The sequence below is a fragment of the Dermacentor variabilis genome, chromosome 10 (assembly GCF_050947875.1).
Source record: "Dermacentor variabilis isolate Ectoservices chromosome 10, ASM5094787v1, whole genome shotgun sequence".
NCBI classification, from domain to species: Eukaryota; Metazoa; Arthropoda; class Arachnida; order Ixodida; family Ixodidae; genus Dermacentor; species Dermacentor variabilis.
The window spans coordinates 70,229,166-70,249,331 of NC_134577.1; the positions used below are offsets into that span (position 1 = coordinate 70,229,166).

Genomic DNA, 20,166 nt, shown 5'->3' on the forward strand with positions numbered 1-20,166 from the left:
CTGTTTTTTATATTTAACGAAACGTACGCGTTACTACAGCCGATTCGCAAACATGAAGACAATTGCATAAATGCGTACAGCATTCTCCGACCATGTTACGCGTCTTCATTTCTCATAATACTTAGAAATTGTTTGTGTAATAGCCCAAGATTGCGGCACCCCTCAATCGAATGCAAAATCGTCTATAAGCCAGAAGATACTAGAATATCTCAATAAAAAGCATGATGTAGGCTAAATTAATACAATAACCTTTTTCCAACCGATGCAGTGGTTTTTCTTGTGAAGCAGCTCACTGTTTTGCGCTAGTTTGAGTAGTAAATTAATTTAAACATCCGTCTCAGTCTATCTTCTGTACGTCTAGTTTCTTAACACTGGAACCTCCGAATGTAATTAAGTTCATTAATCCTCTTATAATGTATACAGCCAAAATAAATAAAATTTGAACCAAGAAGTTCAACTAGCTAACAAGAGAAATATTTTTGCGGCAGCTGTTTAGAAGGTCACTTAAGTCACTAGACATATTCTAGGTGGTCAGCTTGTCTAAATTCCGCATTCCTACCTTGACTGGGCCAGCATAGTCCTTACAATGGATAGCGACCACTGTGCATACAATACCATGACAACGCGGTCACTCAAGGTATTGGAGAGGTTGCAGAAAAAAATACAAAATAAATTGGCCAAATATTGCAATATTAAAATTTACGAATTATTTTAGACCGAATCCTCACGCTACAGTGAAACATGTTGCACATATTATCATTGCGAAATGCATAACCAGAAATGTATACCGTTACAACGAAAACAAGAAGAAAACAGCAGCTGCTCTATGTAGAACCAAATCTATTGAATTATTTGGTAAGCTTTAGACGAAAGTTGTGAGCAAAACTATGCTACATATACGTGTTGTTTGTGCAAAATGTAAAATGTGTTCACCTTTTTTGTATAGCGACTTTCAAAGCGTGCGCGCTTCTGCTGCATAAGGTGCGTGATAAGTGCAAAGCAAATAAAGAAAAAAAATACGTTGTTGTTATCTCCAAGCCATTAGCTGTGCTAGTGAGTCCAATGTCGTGGTTACAAAAGAAAACGGCACGGAAAGGTTAGAATGCTATAAACGAGGACTCTATGAAAACATCCTTTCTGAAATGCTGGAAGCAGGACAAAATGATGGTTGTGCGATGGCATCGGACCGTAGGGTGTATGGCACTGACTTAAAATTTAAAATGATTGATCGCACAGCATTGCAAAGTTTGTTATGTGGTGATACATAATGCTTATTGCAGCAACAAATAACGTTCTCATCTACAAAATTATAATACCTGCAGTACAGTTGAAAAATTTGGTCGTCCAGCACTGCTGTTATTCTTTTTCTAAAATTCCACGGTGAAGGCATTCGAAAAAATTTAGATGCATTCAAAATATCAAAAGCTTAAATATCGGTACAGAAAACACCGAAAATCGGAAAATACCAATACCAAACTCAGAAATATCTAAACAAATTTATTTATGACATTATCTTCGTCACTGTCTGTGTATATTACAAACGCATTGCGCCACAATGCTCGCTACGAACGCGATATTTCATCGTGTTTGAACAAGGGAAACGCTCACGTTTAGAGCGAAATTAAAGCCTTGACAAACTGCGTTATTGTATAGTGTAATAAAGTTTATAATAATTCACTAAGAAGAACACCTAATTCTTCTTGTACACTTTGAGTGCTTGTGAATCCACGACAATTTTTGTGCGGCTAGCATAAGCACAGTCTCCACCGGTTACCTTCTAAAATAGAGGAGAAAATACAGCACCTTCAAGCGTTCTTTTCCGAGTTTACATTTCTCTTTCAATATCAATAAAGTATTGTGATGTACTAATTCTTTACTCTCAAAAATTCACACGGGGCCAAAGCACAAGTTATGTTTCTTTCATAAGATATTTGCCGCGCCAAATATATGTCTAATCTACGGAACAACATTCCTGTTCAAAACGATATTTTAAACATTAAGGCGTGCAGCAGCGAGATGGTTTTTCTTCTGGCAGTTAAGTCATCGACATACGAAACGTAAGCGAAATACCACGTATGTTTTGGAAGCTAGACGTCCGTATTTCCCTGCATAGCTATACTGTAAAGCACTATACGCATTCAGTTTCTGTATTCGCACGGAATCGGATACGGCAATACTGCGCCTTTCAAGTTGTAGTCGCAATTCCATACCCAGGAGCTAGGGGCATTTCATCCAGTTTTCGTTTTCGGCCACCACGTTTCGTATCGACTTTAGAGAATTCGAAAGTCCTGCTAGTACGCATGTCATATGACTCAGAACTAATGAAAACGGAATAAAAGAAGCACACCCTGAGATCGTCGCTTCACCTCGGCACTTGGACAGGAGCGCGCTTGTGCATCAGCGTTATCTCGAAAACGGCCAGCTACTTGCTGAAGCGACAATGAATCGACAGTTTTGCTAGGCATCGGGCCAGGCAGTGCATCGGCATTCCGGGCGTGATGACCGGGATAACTTATCCCGAGAAGCTTCGGTTCAGCATTCTTTTCCTTGGGTTCGTTTCGTCTTTATTTTTTGCACCAGTTTGGCCGCACACATGCGTATGCGCCAACGATCTATTTCGTGGGTTTCCTATAGACCGTTTCGACGGCGAGGATCAGCGTGTACCCTCAAACCAGCGCACTGAGCCGCCCTCCTCCTACAGTGGTATGTGGGGATCACCGTTTCTCTCAGAGCCAGCTTGCAAGGGCATCGGTGTCATTGCGAATTACTGCGATTCTAACGTGATCCGTGTGTTAGTGCTGGCACGTCAGATGACTCAAGGTTAACAAGGCTACCACTATGCTGAATCCGGCTACGAAATTAACATTCGGAAGCTAATGTGAAATGAATCAACCGCCGCTAGGGCTTCAGACACTCGTCGGCTTCGAATTTCCAGCGTTAACAGAACGGACTCGACGAGATCGGCTTCGTCGCTTGTTTTGTTCGGAAGATTTCGTTTCTAGTGGGCGCACGGTGAGGAACTGGGCAACCGTGGTCAAATTGGGATATGAACGAAAGGTGCGTATTCGATTCTGTGAACTTTACGGCGAATGGTCGAAGTTCATCGCACATTGCACGGACATTGTTCGGTGCGATTGTGTTCTAAGATTATTTTGCTTGGCAGCCAATTTTCTGGTGGAAGTTAGGTGGGGATTTGTTGTGAAAACAGTATGCGCTGACGAAGAAAATGAAGGTGTGTTCATTTTTTGTTCTGTAACTAGACCGTGTGCCGGCCCCCGACAGTTAACATGGGCTCTCTCGTGCTTCCGAATCTCGCCGGCAAGCTGTCTGGCCGATGTAGCATAATGCTGTTGGAAAGAGTAGTTGCTCGTTTCTCAGCTCTCTAGTAGGCGAGGTGCCCTTGCACGGACACCCGTTGACAGCTATAAGTACGCATATTCTTTCAACGCGTCGCGTGCGTCAGGTTGATCTTGACATGTTCGCAGTCACTGTAACGAGGTTATCTTCAGTAGTCATCGTCATCGTCGTCATCATCATCAGCCTGTTTTATGTCCATTGCAGGACGAAGGCCTCTCCCTGCGGTCTCCAATTATCTCTATCCTGCGCCAACAGATTCCAACTAGCGCCCGCAAATTTCCTAATTTCATCGCTCCACCTAGTTTTTTGTCGTCCTCGATTGCATTTTCCTTCTCTTGGTACCCATTCTGTGACCCTAATGGTACAACGGTTATCTAACCGACGCATTACATGACCTGCCCAGCTCCATTTCTTCCTCTTTATGTCAATTAGAATGTCGTCTATGCCCGTTTGCTTTCTGATCCAAACCGCTCTCTTTCTGTCTCTTAATGTTATGCCTAGCAATGTTCGTTCCATCGCTCTTTGCGCGGTCCATAACTTGTTCTTAAGCTTCTTTGTCATTCTCCAAGTCTCTGCCCCATATGTCAGCACTGGTAAAATGCACTAATTCCACACCTTCCTTTTCAATGATAATGGTAAGCTTCCAGTCTGGAGCTGCCAATGTCTGCCGTATGCGAACCAACCCATTTTTATTCGTCTGTGAATTTCCTTTTCATGATCATGGTTCCCTGTGATTAATTGACCTAGGTAAACGTACTCCTCCACAGACTCTAGAGGCCGACTGGCGATCCCCAACTCTTGTTCCTTTGCCCGGCTATTTATCATTATCTTTGTTTTCTGAATATTAACCTTCCAACCCCACTGTTACACTCTCTATCTTTTAAGGTCCTCAATCATTTGTTGTAACTCGTCTGCATTGTTGCTGAATAGAGCAATGTCGTTCGGCAAACCGAAGGTTGCTTAGATGTTCGATGTCGATCCTTACTCCTAAGCCTTCCCAGTTTAATAACTTGAATACTTCTTCTAAGCACGCTGTGAATAGCATTGGAGAGATTGTGTCTCCCTGTCTGACCCCTTTCTTTGTAGGTATCTTCCTGCTTTACTTATGTAGAATTAAGGTAGCTGTAGAACCTCTGTAGATATTTTCCAAGGTATTTACGTAAGGGTTCTGTACTCCCTGATTATGTAATGCCTGTATGGCTGCTGGTATCTCTACTGAATCAAATGCCTTTTCGTAATTTATGAAACCAATATAGAGATGCTTATTGTACTCTGCGGATTTTTCGATAAGCTGATTGATGACATGGATGTGATCCATTGTGGAGTATCCCTTCCTGAAGCCAGCCTGTTCACTTGGTAGACTAAAGTCCAGCAGTACTACATGTTAACGGCCCTGTTGGTCAAGGTATTTTACACTTCTTTATTTTCTAAAATTTTATCTCCGGGTGCCAAGTGAGCAATACTTAGAAAAACGTACTGCGAAAGTTTTCGGAGCACGGAAACTAGCAAAACGTGTTTCCGTTGAGCTTCGCCAGTTACCCGGACTACGGTGTACCGCGGTGCGGCACACCGTAGGGCACATGGAGACAGCACCTCTTATTGTCGTCCCCTGAGTCTTACCACAATAGAGTTTATAAGGCTAGATAAACAATAATAAACAGTTGCATGTAGTATGTTACGTATCGACCATGTTGGGACTTGACTCGCCTCATATTTCAATCGAGGGTAGAGTTGCGGCCGCACCTTAGGCGCATTGCCGTTCAGTATAATTCGGCTGTAGTGAAGTTCAAAGCTTAGTAACAGCACGCTATGGAGTTCACCGTTCACAAATACTTACCGAGACCTCTCATGAAAAACCGAAAGCTCGCCAATCGTCGTCAGTAGCGCGTTCACTGTGCACCCTCCAGAGCGATGCTACATACCCGCTTGGCACAGGACGATAGACGGCGATGGCATCGCAATGTAGGTGCATTCTCGGTAAAGTGGTCGATAGAATCGATGCGATGGTTTGTTTAAAAGGAAGCCTTAGTTCGCGTCTGTCGGCGATGCTGAATCCTTAAATGCATGTAAAGCGCAGAAATTCTTTTATGACAGAACCACTCAACTGATCTCAATGAACTTTGTTGCATTCAAGAAAATATAGATTACGGTGACTGCCGCAAGCAGAACTTTGATTTTGGGCATGTAAGTTTTTAGAAAATATGCCGGAAATCTGTAAATTTGAAAAAGTAAATCGAAGCACGAAGTTTACGAATCTGTCACTAAGAATCAAAAACGATTATTGCATTTACGCTATTTGAATCTGTTCGACTATCTAAGGAGGACAAATTTGATGTATGAAGTTGCAACCTACGTACATTTGTTACAACATTTACAAGGATTTTGCAAATGCCATATTCACAAATTAGTGATATACTTCAGAGTGGCGTATTGTATATTATAAGTATTATTAGGCTCTTTTGACAAAGTCGTGATGTCATTTTTCATTGCTTAGGTATAGAGTTGTGTACTTCAGGGCTCTATTTTTTAAGTTTGGCAAGTTTTATCAAATAAAAAAACAGGTTGACAGCATATATGACAAATTCGCGTCCTGAAATTACTACGATATAAGTTTCTTTTATGTTCAAGAAAGCTCGTCAAATTCGGCGCAGTGGTTGCCCAGAAGAATAATTACTGATTTCCCATGTAGCGACATAGGAACCCCCGCGCTAAACCTTTCTGTATAGTTCGACTTAGAATAATCTATTTGTCGGTAGGATACGTTTGTAAAGCTGCTTGGGAAGGAAGAGTAGAAAAGAAAAGGAGAAGGCAGGTATGTTAATCAGAAGAGCGTCTGGTTGGCTGTAAACCACGAAATGCTTACTTATGGAATTTTACAACGGCTAGAGCAACTAATTTAGAAGATGCTAAAGTAGTGTGCAGCGGAATTTTCCAAAGTGCTACACTGCAAACTGAATTACAGAAGAACTCTTCTTCTCTATTTTTTTTCTTAGTATATGGTTGAATAATTATTAAGATGCCACCAAACAACCCAAAAAATCTCGAAACCTCTGTGACACTTTACAGGAGCCAGCAAAGTGTTCAGCGAAGATGTTTCCACCGGGCCGTTGAAGTGGGAATTTTTTGTGCCCGTAATAATAACAAACAATTTAAAACTTTTCCCGCACTTCATTTTGCAAAGTATGCACGCAAAACTCAAATACGAACAAATTTTGTGCATGCGAAAGAGTATGGGATTCCAATAACCTTATTACCGCATTAGACCTTCTCCAAACTTTTCCGATCATTTCGTACATCAAAAAGATGGTTGAATCACCACTCGAACCTTTTTCCACCTTTCAATTGGTATCTCCATTGCAACATACATCGCATTGTATCGATCAGCTTTATAAAGGGGGCATCCAACCTTGTCGCAATGCATCTTTCTTAAGCTTTGTTTTGTCTGAGGTACGGATTGAACGGAATCTTCTTCACACAAATAAATCCCCAACAATACCAGTAATCGAATTGAATTCTGGGATTTTACGTGGCAAACGCACGATTTGATTATGAGGCACACCGTATAGTGGGGGACTCCGGATTAATTTTCGCCATCAGGAGATCTCAAAACAGTGGAGCCGGGCAATACACGCGACACGGGTGTATTCTTTGCATTTCGCGTCCCATCGAAATTCGGCTTCCAGAGCCGGGATTCCATCCCGCGACCTTCGACCTTAGCAGCGCAGCGCCATAGCCATTATGCCACTGCGGCGGGCTCCTAGAAATCCAAAGTCTCGGGCAACATTCGCTAGCGTTGTGTAACCTGAATTTCTTAGTTATTGACTATGTTAGCTTTTAATTCTTCGCAACATCAGGTAGTACTGTATAATTGTGCAGCTGCCTTCCTCATGCGTACTCATTTAATTATTTTTTTTCCATTTACCACATTCTCAAGCGGTATGATTAAGAAGTTACTTTTTACTGATTGGTTTATTTGTTCATCTGACACAGCACACTAGGCTATGTAATGCTTTCGAAATCTGATGGCGTAAATAAATGAACATAGTAAGTAGATAAATAAGTAAATAGATAAATAAATAAGCTGTAAAAACACTTCTTCAACAAAGGGCTGTCACCTACGGCGCTGTATGCAATATGTGAAATGTTTAAAGCTACATAGTTAAAGGGCTGCTCACCAGGTCTGGCCATTTTGAGATTACAAGCGCAGTGCACACTAATGCACACTGACGATTGTGTCTGCTAAGAATTACAATCCCGCGCGCCGTGGAAATAGTTTAAATTTTAAATCAAAGCCCGTTTGCCCTCCTCTACGGGGGCGCCACGCCCCCAGCCGGAGTGTCGACGTAATCGCATAAGTGCGCCTACGTACATGGAAGTGCTGTGACGTCACTCACAGTGGCACGTCACTTCTAGAATTATTCGAGGCAACGTCTGTTATTTGTTTTAGATGTTGCTTCAATAGACGAAATAAAGTCTAGAGAAATAATGAAACCGACAAACGGAATGTCCGCTTCTCTTTGTTTTACTTCGTACCGTAGCCAGATAGATGTACTTCTGTGTCGTCTGCTTGTTCCTATGTGTTGTGTAGGCGCGCGCGCAGAGAGCGAAACTATGTCGTTTTCTACTGTGTTCCAGCGCGCGATCGTGCTTTGTGATCCGCTTGCGTCTGTCTTGGTGTTCGTGTCGCTCTTATACCGTTTGTCACATGTTCTAGTGCACAGCGCTCAGAATCGTCCGCTGCGCGAAACGAGGCAGAGACGCGCGAGAGACGGTCAGTGCAAGTGCGCCGTACAGCAAAAAAAAAAAAAAAAAGAAAAGTTCAGAGAAGAAAAAAGAAAGGCGGCAGCCCATGACGTATGCGTCATGCGATCCTCTAGTTCCGGTATGAGAAGACGCGGGGAAGGAATTTCGCTTGCGGAACATAGATGAGGGCAAGTGGATAGAGTGTTGTGTTTGCGGTGACGCTTGCTTCCCTTGAATCACGGGTTCGCGGCACTGAAATATTTCTGTCTCGCCTGGTAATGAACCCGTTAGAAAAATTCTTGCAGTAGAAGGCTCCCTAGAAGGCACGTAACGACTTGTAGCGTACAACCGAAATTCGGTATGTGCCCTGGTGTGGCGCACTTTAAGCACCACGTAGTTAAACCTAAACTTTTTCCTTCCGAGTTAAGAAACCAGTTGTCACTCTTCATCGTTTATTCAGTCTGCGGGTGAAAGTCTCTCGTCTTCCTTACTGAAATGACAAGCTAACGAACCAGCTTGTGAAACTTATATCGCACTGGCAGATTGTCTCTGGAAATAAGTTGCTTAGTTATTTTTTTTACGCATGCGTCAAACAAAAATAATGATGCATTCTTTCATAAATGCAGTGAATGAAGCGTCCTTCGAACAAAGCTGGGCAATAAATTTGAGATTTTCATTTCATTCATACATCCAGGAGATTCACGCGAACGAACATTTGTGTAGCATTACATGCTCAAGTGCATACAGAATGTTCACTGCATATGGAGAATCAAGTGCAACTTTTAAATTACTCACAATTTCACTTGGGGATGTGTTGACCGTCTATCTGATGGAAAAAATGTACATGAACAAGAAGAGAAGGAGATGGAGGATAATATTCTTAAAAATGCTTGCGAAAGTAAACTGTGCGTTATCATCTAAACAGCGTATCTGTGCCCTCAAACAGATAAGAAATTGAAATCAATCGCATGCATCGAGTTTGCCTTGTGAGTATTGTGAAGCACAGTTTCGGCTTTATTTCTTGCATTTCATTGTATATGAGGGTTGCTTTGGCACTGATTTCAATTTTCTAATTTTACGTGTAGGCTACAGACACTGCACAAAACCCACCGTGGTGGCGTAGTAGCTTTGGCCTAGGCGCTGCTAAGCGCCGAAAGGCCGCAAGCGTCAAGGCGGAGATTATCCTTGCACGTGTTATTGGCGGCTTTGAGAAAAAACCGAGGAGCGACCGGTCACTTTTCAATTACGGGCTGCCGCTCTTATCATTATAATGGATGACTACTTCACCGTGAAGCTCTGGTGTTCTTTCTTTTTCTTTTTTAGATGCGCTGTTACTTTATTTTGTTTTTGTTTTTTTGTCGAGACATTTACGTCATTGGGGCGAATTTAGAAATATAGAAGTCATGAGTCAGGCGGTGTTAATCAGGCGAAATGAATTATGTTCGAAAAAGATGCACTTATACAGTTACCTTCTTTAGTAAGTGTTGACAAATGCGTAATGTAACGCACAAGCGAACTTCGTTCACAGTGTTCTTTTAATAGCTTAACGATCGACTAATAAGCCCTGATATTAGTTAAAATTAAATATTGTTTATCGGAAACACGCGCAGATCACTTTAGTAAGGAGTTTTCAACAAGGATCACACAATAAGCAGCTGTATAATTTGCCCCATGATTTCACAATGGTACTTTGACGTACTTCACGTAATAATGCCTGGCAACCAACTCCCACAGACAGGATTACTGATCGCGCCAACCGTGGCTTCGGCTACATCGCATTAAACGACGACCTACCTCGTTTGATTACTAAAAGTCGGCAGGCATAAGATAAGCCAGAATGAGAATACGAATACGCAGTATGGCATCATTACGGAATCTTAGGCGCAATAGAACTTATGAAGTACACTCTAATCTGTCCAGAATCGCACGGTAAGAATTAACTATGACTATTCGTTCATCACCAGTGTTACAAAACAGAAAGCTTACGCCGAACTTCTATTGCTAGATTTGGGTTACGAAGGCGCCTGATCTTGCGTAAGTTATTCCATTCTAAGTATTCCATCATCAAGACCGCGGAGCTTGTCATCACGTGTCATCAAAAAAATGCAGTCTACCCAGTTCTTAACTTATGGTCAGTGTTCAAAGATGACGTACAGAACGTGGAATCTGTTAAAATGTTTATGCCCGTAGCTTAAGCACGAAGCGTGGTATTTGGATTAACAGGATGTGATTGTCTGGCGTAAACAACTGTTTTCATAGTTTTATGGCTATGGGACTGGCTGCGTTGAAGTTAAACTTATCCTCAGAAGCTCGGCCACGTAAGCTTTTCAGGCCGATTGTGCCATTGAGTAACCGTATTTTATTTTATTCTGCACGCACACTTCTTTTAATGAATGGCCTTCTAGTCCACATCATGCAGTGCTTCATGCCTGGCTACTTTTCGAGACAGTCGTCACAGAGTTGATGTATTGGGCATAACAACTGAGCAACTAACCCTTCATGCAACACATCATTATTAGCACAAATGAGGTATAATAAACGTGTCAACAAATGAAGGATAGTGAAATTACCTTGCAAATTTTTTTCTTATATGGCCTGGGCTAATTCAAAACTTCTCTTTTTGTTCACCTCATGTACCTCCCTAAGCTTTCAGAGAAACGGAAACGCCAGAGAGAGAGAGAGAGAGAGAGAGGCAAAGGAAATACAGGGAGGTTAGCCAGAGATTGGCTACCCTGTACCGGGGGAGGGGCAAAGGGATGCGATAGGTGAGAGAGAGAGAGGAAAAAAGAATAATTAAAAATGAAAAGGCCAGTATTCGATGGTCAAACTACCATGCATATCTTGCGGCACTATGGCAGAAAAAGGAATGCGTGGCTAAGTGGCTCCATATTAAAGGCTCAGACGCCGCTGTGCTATTGAAGCACAACGAACGACACCGTTCAGTTGAATTTGTAGACAGTGGAGAAAATGATAACTGTTGTTCTCAGGGCACTGGCGTGATCGTGACAAAACTACAGTACCGATACGTGACTTAAGCGACTCTTATAAAGCAATATCTCCAGCAAGCACTCACATTCACTTTCCATGTTTCTTCAATCGTTCACACTCTTTAAAAGTAGGGTTGAAGAATATTGTTACAGAATCACGGAACAGTTACACAAGTAGTTACGTCGGTGCTGTGACCTGACTTTGCAACAGAGTCAGTCAAGAACTGAACTGCAGAATGCTGTAGCAATTGTAGTATGTGTAGCCGATGATACGTTCTTCTTGCAGTATTTTATGGTCGTAACTAAAGAAAGCATCTGCAGTTGTAATCGTTCCCAGGCTGCATTAACATGTCCCTGTGTCTTACTTTGGAATTTTCAACCCTTCTCTGAGTTCATCGTTGGACAAAGATATGAAGGCCTGCAATCTTTCAGAAAGTTCATGAAGCTAGATAAGAATGGTTCAAATGTTGAGGCACGTGCGCTGCATGTTGGGGATGGAGTTTTGTAGGTTTTCAAGTGCCGCCCCATATTGAGCGTACAAATATAGGCAATAAACCGGACAATCTTCATTTGCACCAAAACCAGGTATGCAAATATCCAAAATACAACGCAAATAGACTGCATGCATTGGCTTCAACTATATTCATTTGCACGAATACTGCTTCTGCGGCTACTGGCGGTCTTTCTACTTTCTCCTATTTTATTTGCGCATACCTGGCGCTAAACTTGCTTTTCTGGTACGTTTCAAGTAGCATAAGAGCCTCACAAACACGCTTTTCCCATGACATAGCTGCAGAGCAAACATTTTTTCTCAGTGATAGCTTCACAAGTGTTCGGCGTAAGGAAGAAACAAACGAACCTTCAGAACGAAACCATCGAACTATTTCTTGCATGAGAAAGTTGGTGCAGATAGAAAGAAAGAAATATAAACCTGCATTTCGTAGTATCCGATCTGGCGGACAACTGCCAAAATAAGCAGCGACCCAGTGATATGAAACTGAAAGGCGGAGCCGGCTTCGAACCTGCCAACATGGGCGCGTGGCATCACCAATTCCGATCTGTCGTCGTTCGGAACGCTCGTCTGTCGCTTTGATGTGCTGCGGCAAGCGAAGTCACGTTTATATATCTAGCATAATGAATTCCGCAAGCTTGTGAAAACTGCGCTATTGAAACGACTTTTTTCTTTATTTCGATAGCTGTAGCTGCAACCGCCTGCCATTTGTCGTTACTTCAACTCTATAAAATTATCTTCCCGATATTTACTGCCCCTAGCTTTCTACTTCCGCGACTAAAACTTCCTACTAAGCTTGCGACAAAGCTTTACACTCATCAACAGAAAGTGCTCAAGGATGCCAGTGGAACAGCTCACCCGTGAAGTAGGCACCCAGAAGTACCAGGACAATGCCCGGCGAGAACATCACGCTTGATGCACGAGGCACATCCTAATCCTGCTCACTACCGGTCTTGCCTTCCTGCCACTCAACGGGCTTAGCCGAAGATACACTGGCCAAGCAAAAGGAACGGGCTCTGCGAAGCGCACATCCACAACGCGCAGAACCACACGACGCGCAGGGAGGAACCGCGAGACACACGCTTTGTCGCTGTCCTGGGCAGGAAGGAGGTGCAGGCTCAGGAAGCTGGTCCTTCTGGATCTTCCCGCCACAAGACGGCGAGACAATGGCCGACTCGCTGGCTGCTATCTGTTGCTCCAGTTGCGCCGGGCGTCCCGCACTGGCGCCTTCGGGCACAGCGCAGACAGACACACAGACAAACAGACACCGGCGTCACCCTCACCCGGGGTGTCGCTGGATGAGCTAGAAGAGGTCCGCGATGAGCTGTAATTGCCCTAACTGCCCCGGGGGCGGGGGCGGGAGCCGTCGCCGCGGTTCTTGAGCTCTTCGTCGGTGCTCTCGGGGTCGACCCTTGCCGCTCGCGCGACTACACGCGGTGCTAACTCAAGAGAAGAGAAAGGGGGAGGGGTGAACGGGGTCCCGCGAGCAGTCCTCGCGCCTCGTCGGCGTGTCCGTAACACGCCCGGCTCTGAGCGGGCCAGCTACTACGTGGAGACTCGATGCTGTGCTCCCCGGCAAGCTCGCGGGCCGCGGTTTCCCGGAGAGACAGATAGCTCGGCGCCCGGCCTGTCTCCGGAGCGGAAATGACGTCACCAAACGCCGCTGCCACTCGTTGGCCCCACGTCCTGCGGACCCGCGCGCAGTACGGGGCACGCGAGAAGTAGGCAGAATGGTCGCGCTTCCTGGATTCCGTGCTGTGGGGCGGGACGCCGCGGGTGTCGCTTGGCGGACAGTCAAAACAAGGATGGGGTTACCGGTGGTTTCGGTCCCAGTTGAGGCCTCGACGGAGAAGCGTTTGCTCTGCTTGTGCCGGCCTCAGTGATAGCGTGCGGAGAATGTGAAAGCGGTTTGAGGAATATCCTATCAGTTGGTATAAAAACCTGCTGTTACTGCGCAGCAAGTGTGCGGTTATCTTGTACGAAAGACTGTAATACAAAGCTGACATGAATATCAGTTACGTACGCAGCAGTGGGCGCATGTAATTTCAACGAAATAATGAGTTACAGATGGATATACGCCTACACCACGCGTATTACCCACTGTCTGATATGATGGAGGCACATTTGTGGTCTAACTTTACGAGCGGCTAGAAATTTGGTAACGTTACAGGTTAGTCAGTTGGTGGTCATTGCAAAGGCATCGCACTGCCTTAAAAGACGGTTTAAAGAATAGTTTGTACGCGTTTTGAAGAGGTAAGTAGAGAATAGTGCACAGGTTTGTTCCTTACACACTAGTTCATTACGCCTTTACGTCTCAATCAGTGTTGCCTCACAATGCCGGTCATGAGCCTTTTCCGGGTCTTATAAAGGGTCGAACTTTACACACACACACACACACACACACATATATATATATATATATATATATATATACTTCGATGGGGGCGAAATGCGAAAACACCCGTGTGCTTAGATTTAGGTGCACGTTAAAGAACCCCAGGTGGTCAAAATTTCCGGAGTCCTCCACTACGGCGTGCCTCATAATCAGAAAGTGGTTTTGGCACGTAAAACACCAAATATTATATATATATATAAATATATATATATATATATATATATATATATATATATATATATATATATATATATATGTGTGTGTGTGTGTGTGTGTGTGTGTGTGTGTGTGTGTGTGTGTGTGTGTGTGTGTGTGTGTGTGTGTGTGTGTATACAACCTTCTGTCGCCACAAAAGAGGTTTACGAACACGGCGTGTCAACTAAGCGCAATCTGTTTTGTCTCACCAAAACTATAGAATTAGCCTTTGGAAGATGCCGTTATCGAAAAAGCAGGTCAATATTTCTGACTCACATGTATGAATAAATCAGTATTTTTAATCAAATGAATATGTAAATGTACCTGTGTCAATCTAATAAGCAAATTTCTTGGGAGGCCTATGCAAATGGGGAAGCGGGACTCCACGGTAGGTTTCTTCCTACTAAAAGGGGGTCACGTAACGGGAAAGATTGAGAAACACTGGTTCTCGTGGGTCGCGTGTTCACGCTATGCGCGATCAAAACGGGGCCCAGAAGGCGACACGAATGTCGCGGGCTTGAAGCTTTCCTCTTCTTTGCCCTCTTGCATGCCTTGTTCGGGGTAGATGCGTCTGACAGAACGCTATACCATGTAGTCCACCATACTGCCCTCCTAAACACACGTTGCCTCATAAAACGCCTCTCTTTCAAGAGAGATCTGCGGGCTCTCGTATTAACCAAATTTGAAACTTGGAACCTCCACAAAACCACTAAACCGTCAAGGCCTGTTTAGTATCTATGCAGTACAGAAGTTCGAGAAACCGAGCGAAGAGCATTTTTTAAGCAGAAGCGGGGTTTCCTCGAGGTGAATGCTACAATTGCGTCTTTTGGAACTTGCATCATCGGCCGACATGGATTAGATCATGGTAGTACACACTCGTGGTGGCGTATATAAAAAAAAAGCTTGGAGACTGGCTCTATTTTGAAGGATGTTATTTATGTTAGCTCTAATACTGTCACCTTTCAATGATTCCCGTCGCACAGCAGTACAGCGCTCTCTCTGCGTTCCTGCAATATTGCGAATATGTGGTGCACCTTTTCTTTCCGAGAGCAGTGAAAGGCCCCACCTCGTATAGTTTTGACCCCCACCTCGTTTAACGTATATCTCGTATATCACGTAATCGCAAGTTCGACGCAAGATGTCTGGTCGGGATAAGACCTGACAAAGAAAGACTTACACCGACCGCGTTAAACTTATTAAGGCTTCCGTGTGGAAGCTGGAACGTCTTCTCTATTAATAAGATTTACTTGGTCTTTGTAGGTCTTTCTTTGTCATTTTGTACATCTGTGCTACCTGGCAGAGGCGCTGGTCGCCGGCTTCTGTCCTCCACGAAACCTCGCTACGAATAGCATACGCTGCCTAACTGTCCTCGCTGCAAGAAAACTCACGCCTTCAAGCCCGCCATTCCTTGAATACACCCGATTTATTTATTTTGCTTTTCGGTGCAGTGTCAAAGCGAATATAGTTTTTTTTTTTTTTTTGAGGGGGGGGAGCGTACTTTGGAGGTTCTTCGGCGGGGGGGGGGGGGGGGGTTCTTTGGCACACTTGCGCGTGTTCGAACTGACGCATCTTGTCACCGAACACGAACTAGCTTTTTGAGTCTCAGCTTGGCAGGCACCCGAAAGTCTATATCAGTGGTCTCAAAACATTTTATTCAGAGGCCCAGATTCGCGATCAGTGACGGGTTGAAGGCCGGCAAATAAAGGCGTAAATAAACATTAGGAAAAATAAATTTGTAAGCCTACGTAATGGTCCTGGGCGTAGACTGAAAAAGATATTACAATTACTCGACATAGATTTCTTCAAGTAGTTTCCCATTTTAGTTCATTGCGTGCACGTAGGGGAAGAAAGTACAGAATGGGAGTGAAAGACTAATTCTGGTATTAGACTTTCGCTTTACTGTCCGATCTCTGTTGTATATTGATTCGAAATAATATTTGACATTCGTATTCGCTAACAGAAGTCTATCTACACTGCATTGTTACACGCAGATTTATTTATTTATTTATTTATTTATGTCAGGCGTGAGGTTAAGAGAAAGGCAGGGAGCGGTGTGGACCAGAGAGCAAGCAGGGATAGTCAATATTCTAGTTGACATTAGGAGTGAAAAGGGAGTTGAGCAAGCGCCGTGTAATGCCTAGGGTAGATAACCGGTGGATCATTAGACTTACAAATTTGGTGCCGAAGGAAGGGAAGTGCAGTCGAGGATGGCAGAAAGTTGGGTATCGTATTGAACTTAGGAAATCTGCAAGCGCAACTTGGAATCAGCTAGCCTAAGACAGGGATAAGGAGACCACAGGGTCCTGCAGTGAATAAAAAAATGCGTTGCAATATATATATATATATATATATATATATATATATATATATATATATATATATATATATATATATATATATAAAGTGGGAACCCAGCTTTTGTTGCCGGCAACATATGTGAACGCATCACAATTTGTGGGGCAGGAAAAAATACTTCAGCTCACCTCTTTTCTATACACCTCGCATAAAAATGTTTATAGTATATATCTCCTTCATACAAATAATGTCAGAATAAACAAAGACTTCATGGTAAGTTGGGAGAAAGTTCTGGTAGAGACTGATTCGATTACCTGAAGGAGGACGCCTATTTTAATCCCCTGCTGCGCTGCTGTTCAGGGAGCTAGTGCGACAATATTTCGTGGCATTATCATTTCTTGCCACTGAAGCACAACAGGTTAACCTGTTTGCCAACGGTGAAGCATGTGACTGCAGTAAAATGCCACACAGGGACTCAGCAGAATGTGCGATATAGGTTTTTTTCTTCGTTTTTGATGTGTACCAAATTTTTGAAAATTGCCCGTTGCAGATGGCACAATTCGAACCTTTCAGTTGAATTGCTCGATGAGGCTGCCATTATTTCTACGAGAAATTAAAATAGGCTCTGAACACTGCATAACTCGGTTTCCTTTCGCACGCTGATTACGTTTTGATTGCCAATCACGTGATGCGCACTCTGTACATATATTTAGATTTTTTTTTCGTTTTGAAATAAACTTCCAGTTGCCATTTTCGCAACGTCTGTGTCGTCTCGCTTCGTTATTGACTTTTGCGCTGCTACTAATCATGAACCTCAACCAACGTGCGCAACTCGCCGCCCTTCTAAACGTAAATTTAGGTTTTTTGCACTGGAATAAATGTAGTGATTTGACTGTAGTTTAGTTCTTTAGGTCGCGGGATCGAACCCCGGCCCCGGCAGCCATATTGTGATGGGTGCGAAATGCGAAAACACCCGTGTACATAGATTTAGGTGCACGTTAAAGGACCCCAGGTAGTCTAAATTTCCGGAGTCCTCTACTACGGCTTGCCTCATAATCAGAAAGTCATTTTTGCACGTAAAGCACCATAATATTGAGACGGCCTCCCTTGTTTCGGCCTCTCCGAAAGAAGCGCAATAGTGCAAGGTTCTGTGTAGAAGCCACGCTCGCAGGTGGAGGTATAGTGGAGGCCTTTCGAGTCCCCCTCCGGGCCAGCCTGCTGCCATCGGATGGGCCACCGCCGGCTGCGTGCCGATCGGGAGCCCTCCGTGGGCCGTAGTTTGGGGGGCGCCTGGTCTAGATGCAGTGGTCGGTGGTGGCACTCTGTCGCACTTTCCACCCCTAAGTATTTTCCCGCCGTCTGATCCATGCTTTCGAAATCGTAGTCTTCCATAGTTAATAGATGCTACAACGATGTACACCTTTAAAACAATTCGCGATAACTTTCACTGTTCCTATGGCACTCACAGGCCGCCGCTTCTGCGGTAACCTAGCTTGGATCTGAAGTCAAATAGTAAATTTTTGTTTAAATGCGAAAGAATCATATGTCCCATGAGGGAATTTGGCGATTTCTGGCCAAATTGGCTACTTTTAGAGGCTCCTGCAGCTCTAAAATGGTGCTTGGTGACTTCACTACTTCTGGAAGTGATAATTGCTATAGTTAGTGGCCGAATAACACTCCTCCCGACGGCCCCCTCGAAGCAACAGCCCCAAATGTCACATCTTCAAGGCCACGCTTTTGTCTTGCAAGCTCCCGAAGCAAATTCAGGAGCTGACGATGTATCACAGCCGCCACATGATCAGTGGGCCTCTTCGACTTGTCCGCCTGGGCTGTGGAGGACTGCCCGGAATACTTCTTATGCAACGCTTCTTCGCTGAAATCAACATGTCGGGCATTCCGGGACTGTCATGGACGGATAAGTGAACAGGCCCAAGCAGCTCCCTTTGAGTAATGGGAATTAACCAACCTTAAAAACAATGCTTTAGCGTCCTTCAAAAGACGGAGGCAATAGGTTGTGTCCTAACATACCTAGCGACAGTTACCTCTATAGAGAGTCTCGAAGACCATGGGTCTTCGAAACGACTGCAACAACCAAAAACGCGTCATGGCAACCATGACATTACAAGTGTCAATGTCTATGTGACTATGCGACTGCGTACCAAGGATTGTAGAACGTGTGTTACGTCATAGAGTTCGCGCAGGAGCGTTTGAAGTGAACTCATAGTGGCATAGATTTAATATAACTATCTGTTCAAGGATAGCGTGCAGTCAGTTTATTCTACTGCAGCTGGCGATACCACTTGGGCTATGAGAAAGCACGCAAGTGTGCGGCAGAAATTAGCAAAGAAGATCAGCTGGTCATTATGGTAAATTAGACACAATATTATGCGATGATCATTGTTTTGATCTGTTATTTTTGTTTGTCGTCAGCATAGCAGGAAACTACACGTCTTTCTAGCTTCTTCTTCTTTATGTTGGTTTGTCGCACCGTGGCTACATTTTTGGCTACCAATTAAAGCTTTTGCCGCAGTTGGTGAGTTTCTCGGCTACCTCTCAGAATTTTTCCGCTTCTTTTTCTTCCAAAGACCTGGTAACGAGGCCCGTTGCGTTGATTCGCCTCTCATCTCCTGAAGGGAGGAGTTCCACTCAGTCGGCCGAAGTGAACGGACGTGTCGTCGGTGCGCTCCGCAACCACCGAGACTACGCGACCTTCACCGACCGCCCTTGACCGCCCTTGCCCGGGCCGCTTTCGCTGGGAGTCATACGTGAAGCGGCTTTCTCGCCGTTTCCCACCGACCGCCTTTTCTTCCCGGGACTTTGTTGCCGCTCCCCGCGCCTCCTCAGCTCTGAAGCAGTTCCAACGCGGCTGCCCCTGCCGGGGTCATAGCTGCCTTGGCGTGTTTTCTACACCATGAACCAAGAGCGCCAAACGACCAGTTCTTCCGATGCCCATGTTCTAAACCGGCGTGCAAAGGGCCTTCGGCCGATTCACCGGTCCGTTTCGATGGAGAATTTATCTACCGCAACGTCATTTTCCAACGAGCAGGAGACGCACTCGGCGATGGAGAACGCCGGCGCGCGTTCCTCAACAACAACGAAGACGCCCGGGGTGGATACCGCGCGAGTGGCCGCCGATCCCATCGTCACCAATTTTCCCTCCCAACAGCGAGAGGTGGACACTCCGACCGGGTAAAGGATGGAGGAAGATGCTGCCCCGAACATTTACGACGACAAAACTGACGACGACACACGTGGCTGTTGGAAGACAGTCATACATAAGCGACGCATCCGTCAAATGCAACCCTCCGAGACGCAACCCTCCGAGAACATCTTGGGCATTCCGGACGCCTCCCAGCCTACCGTACGCAAGCGCATTCGGAATCAGAACCTGCCTCAACTTCCTTTGCACGATGAAAACATAATTCTGCGGCCTCACGGAGGACTTTGTCTCGATAAGTGGACGCGCCCAGAACTCGCCAGTGCTCTATGGAGTGCAGCCGGCTTGACCACCGATGATCGTCAGGACATCATATTCCGACTGCGACCTCAGCAGAACTTGGCAATCATCAGCACACCCCAGTCACACGTAGCCGACGCTTTGTACAAGGTGAGGGAGCTGAACCTTGGTCAGCGGTTCTATCCCATCACGACATAATTTGCGGCCCCAGACAACTCATGCAAGG

General features: G+C 44.7%; 2 protein-coding genes across 2 annotated transcripts in view; one reads left to right on the forward strand and one right to left on the reverse strand.

Moving 5' to 3' along the window:
- Positions 1–13,186, reverse strand: part of LOC142560693 (receptor-type tyrosine-protein phosphatase kappa-like) — a 135,259-nt gene extending 122,073 nt beyond the window's left edge. Inside the window, exon 1 of the mRNA XM_075672951.1 lies at positions 12,457–13,186. Within this exon, the coding sequence (XP_075529066.1) occupies positions 12,457–12,505 (49 nt within the window). The 5' untranslated portion in view covers positions 12,506–13,186. The remainder of the gene's footprint in view (positions 1–12,456) is intronic.
- The window catches only part of LOC142560696 (uncharacterized), a 259,423-nt gene that overhangs the window by 205,434 nt on the left and 33,823 nt on the right, over positions 1–20,166 (forward strand). The window lies entirely within an intron of this gene.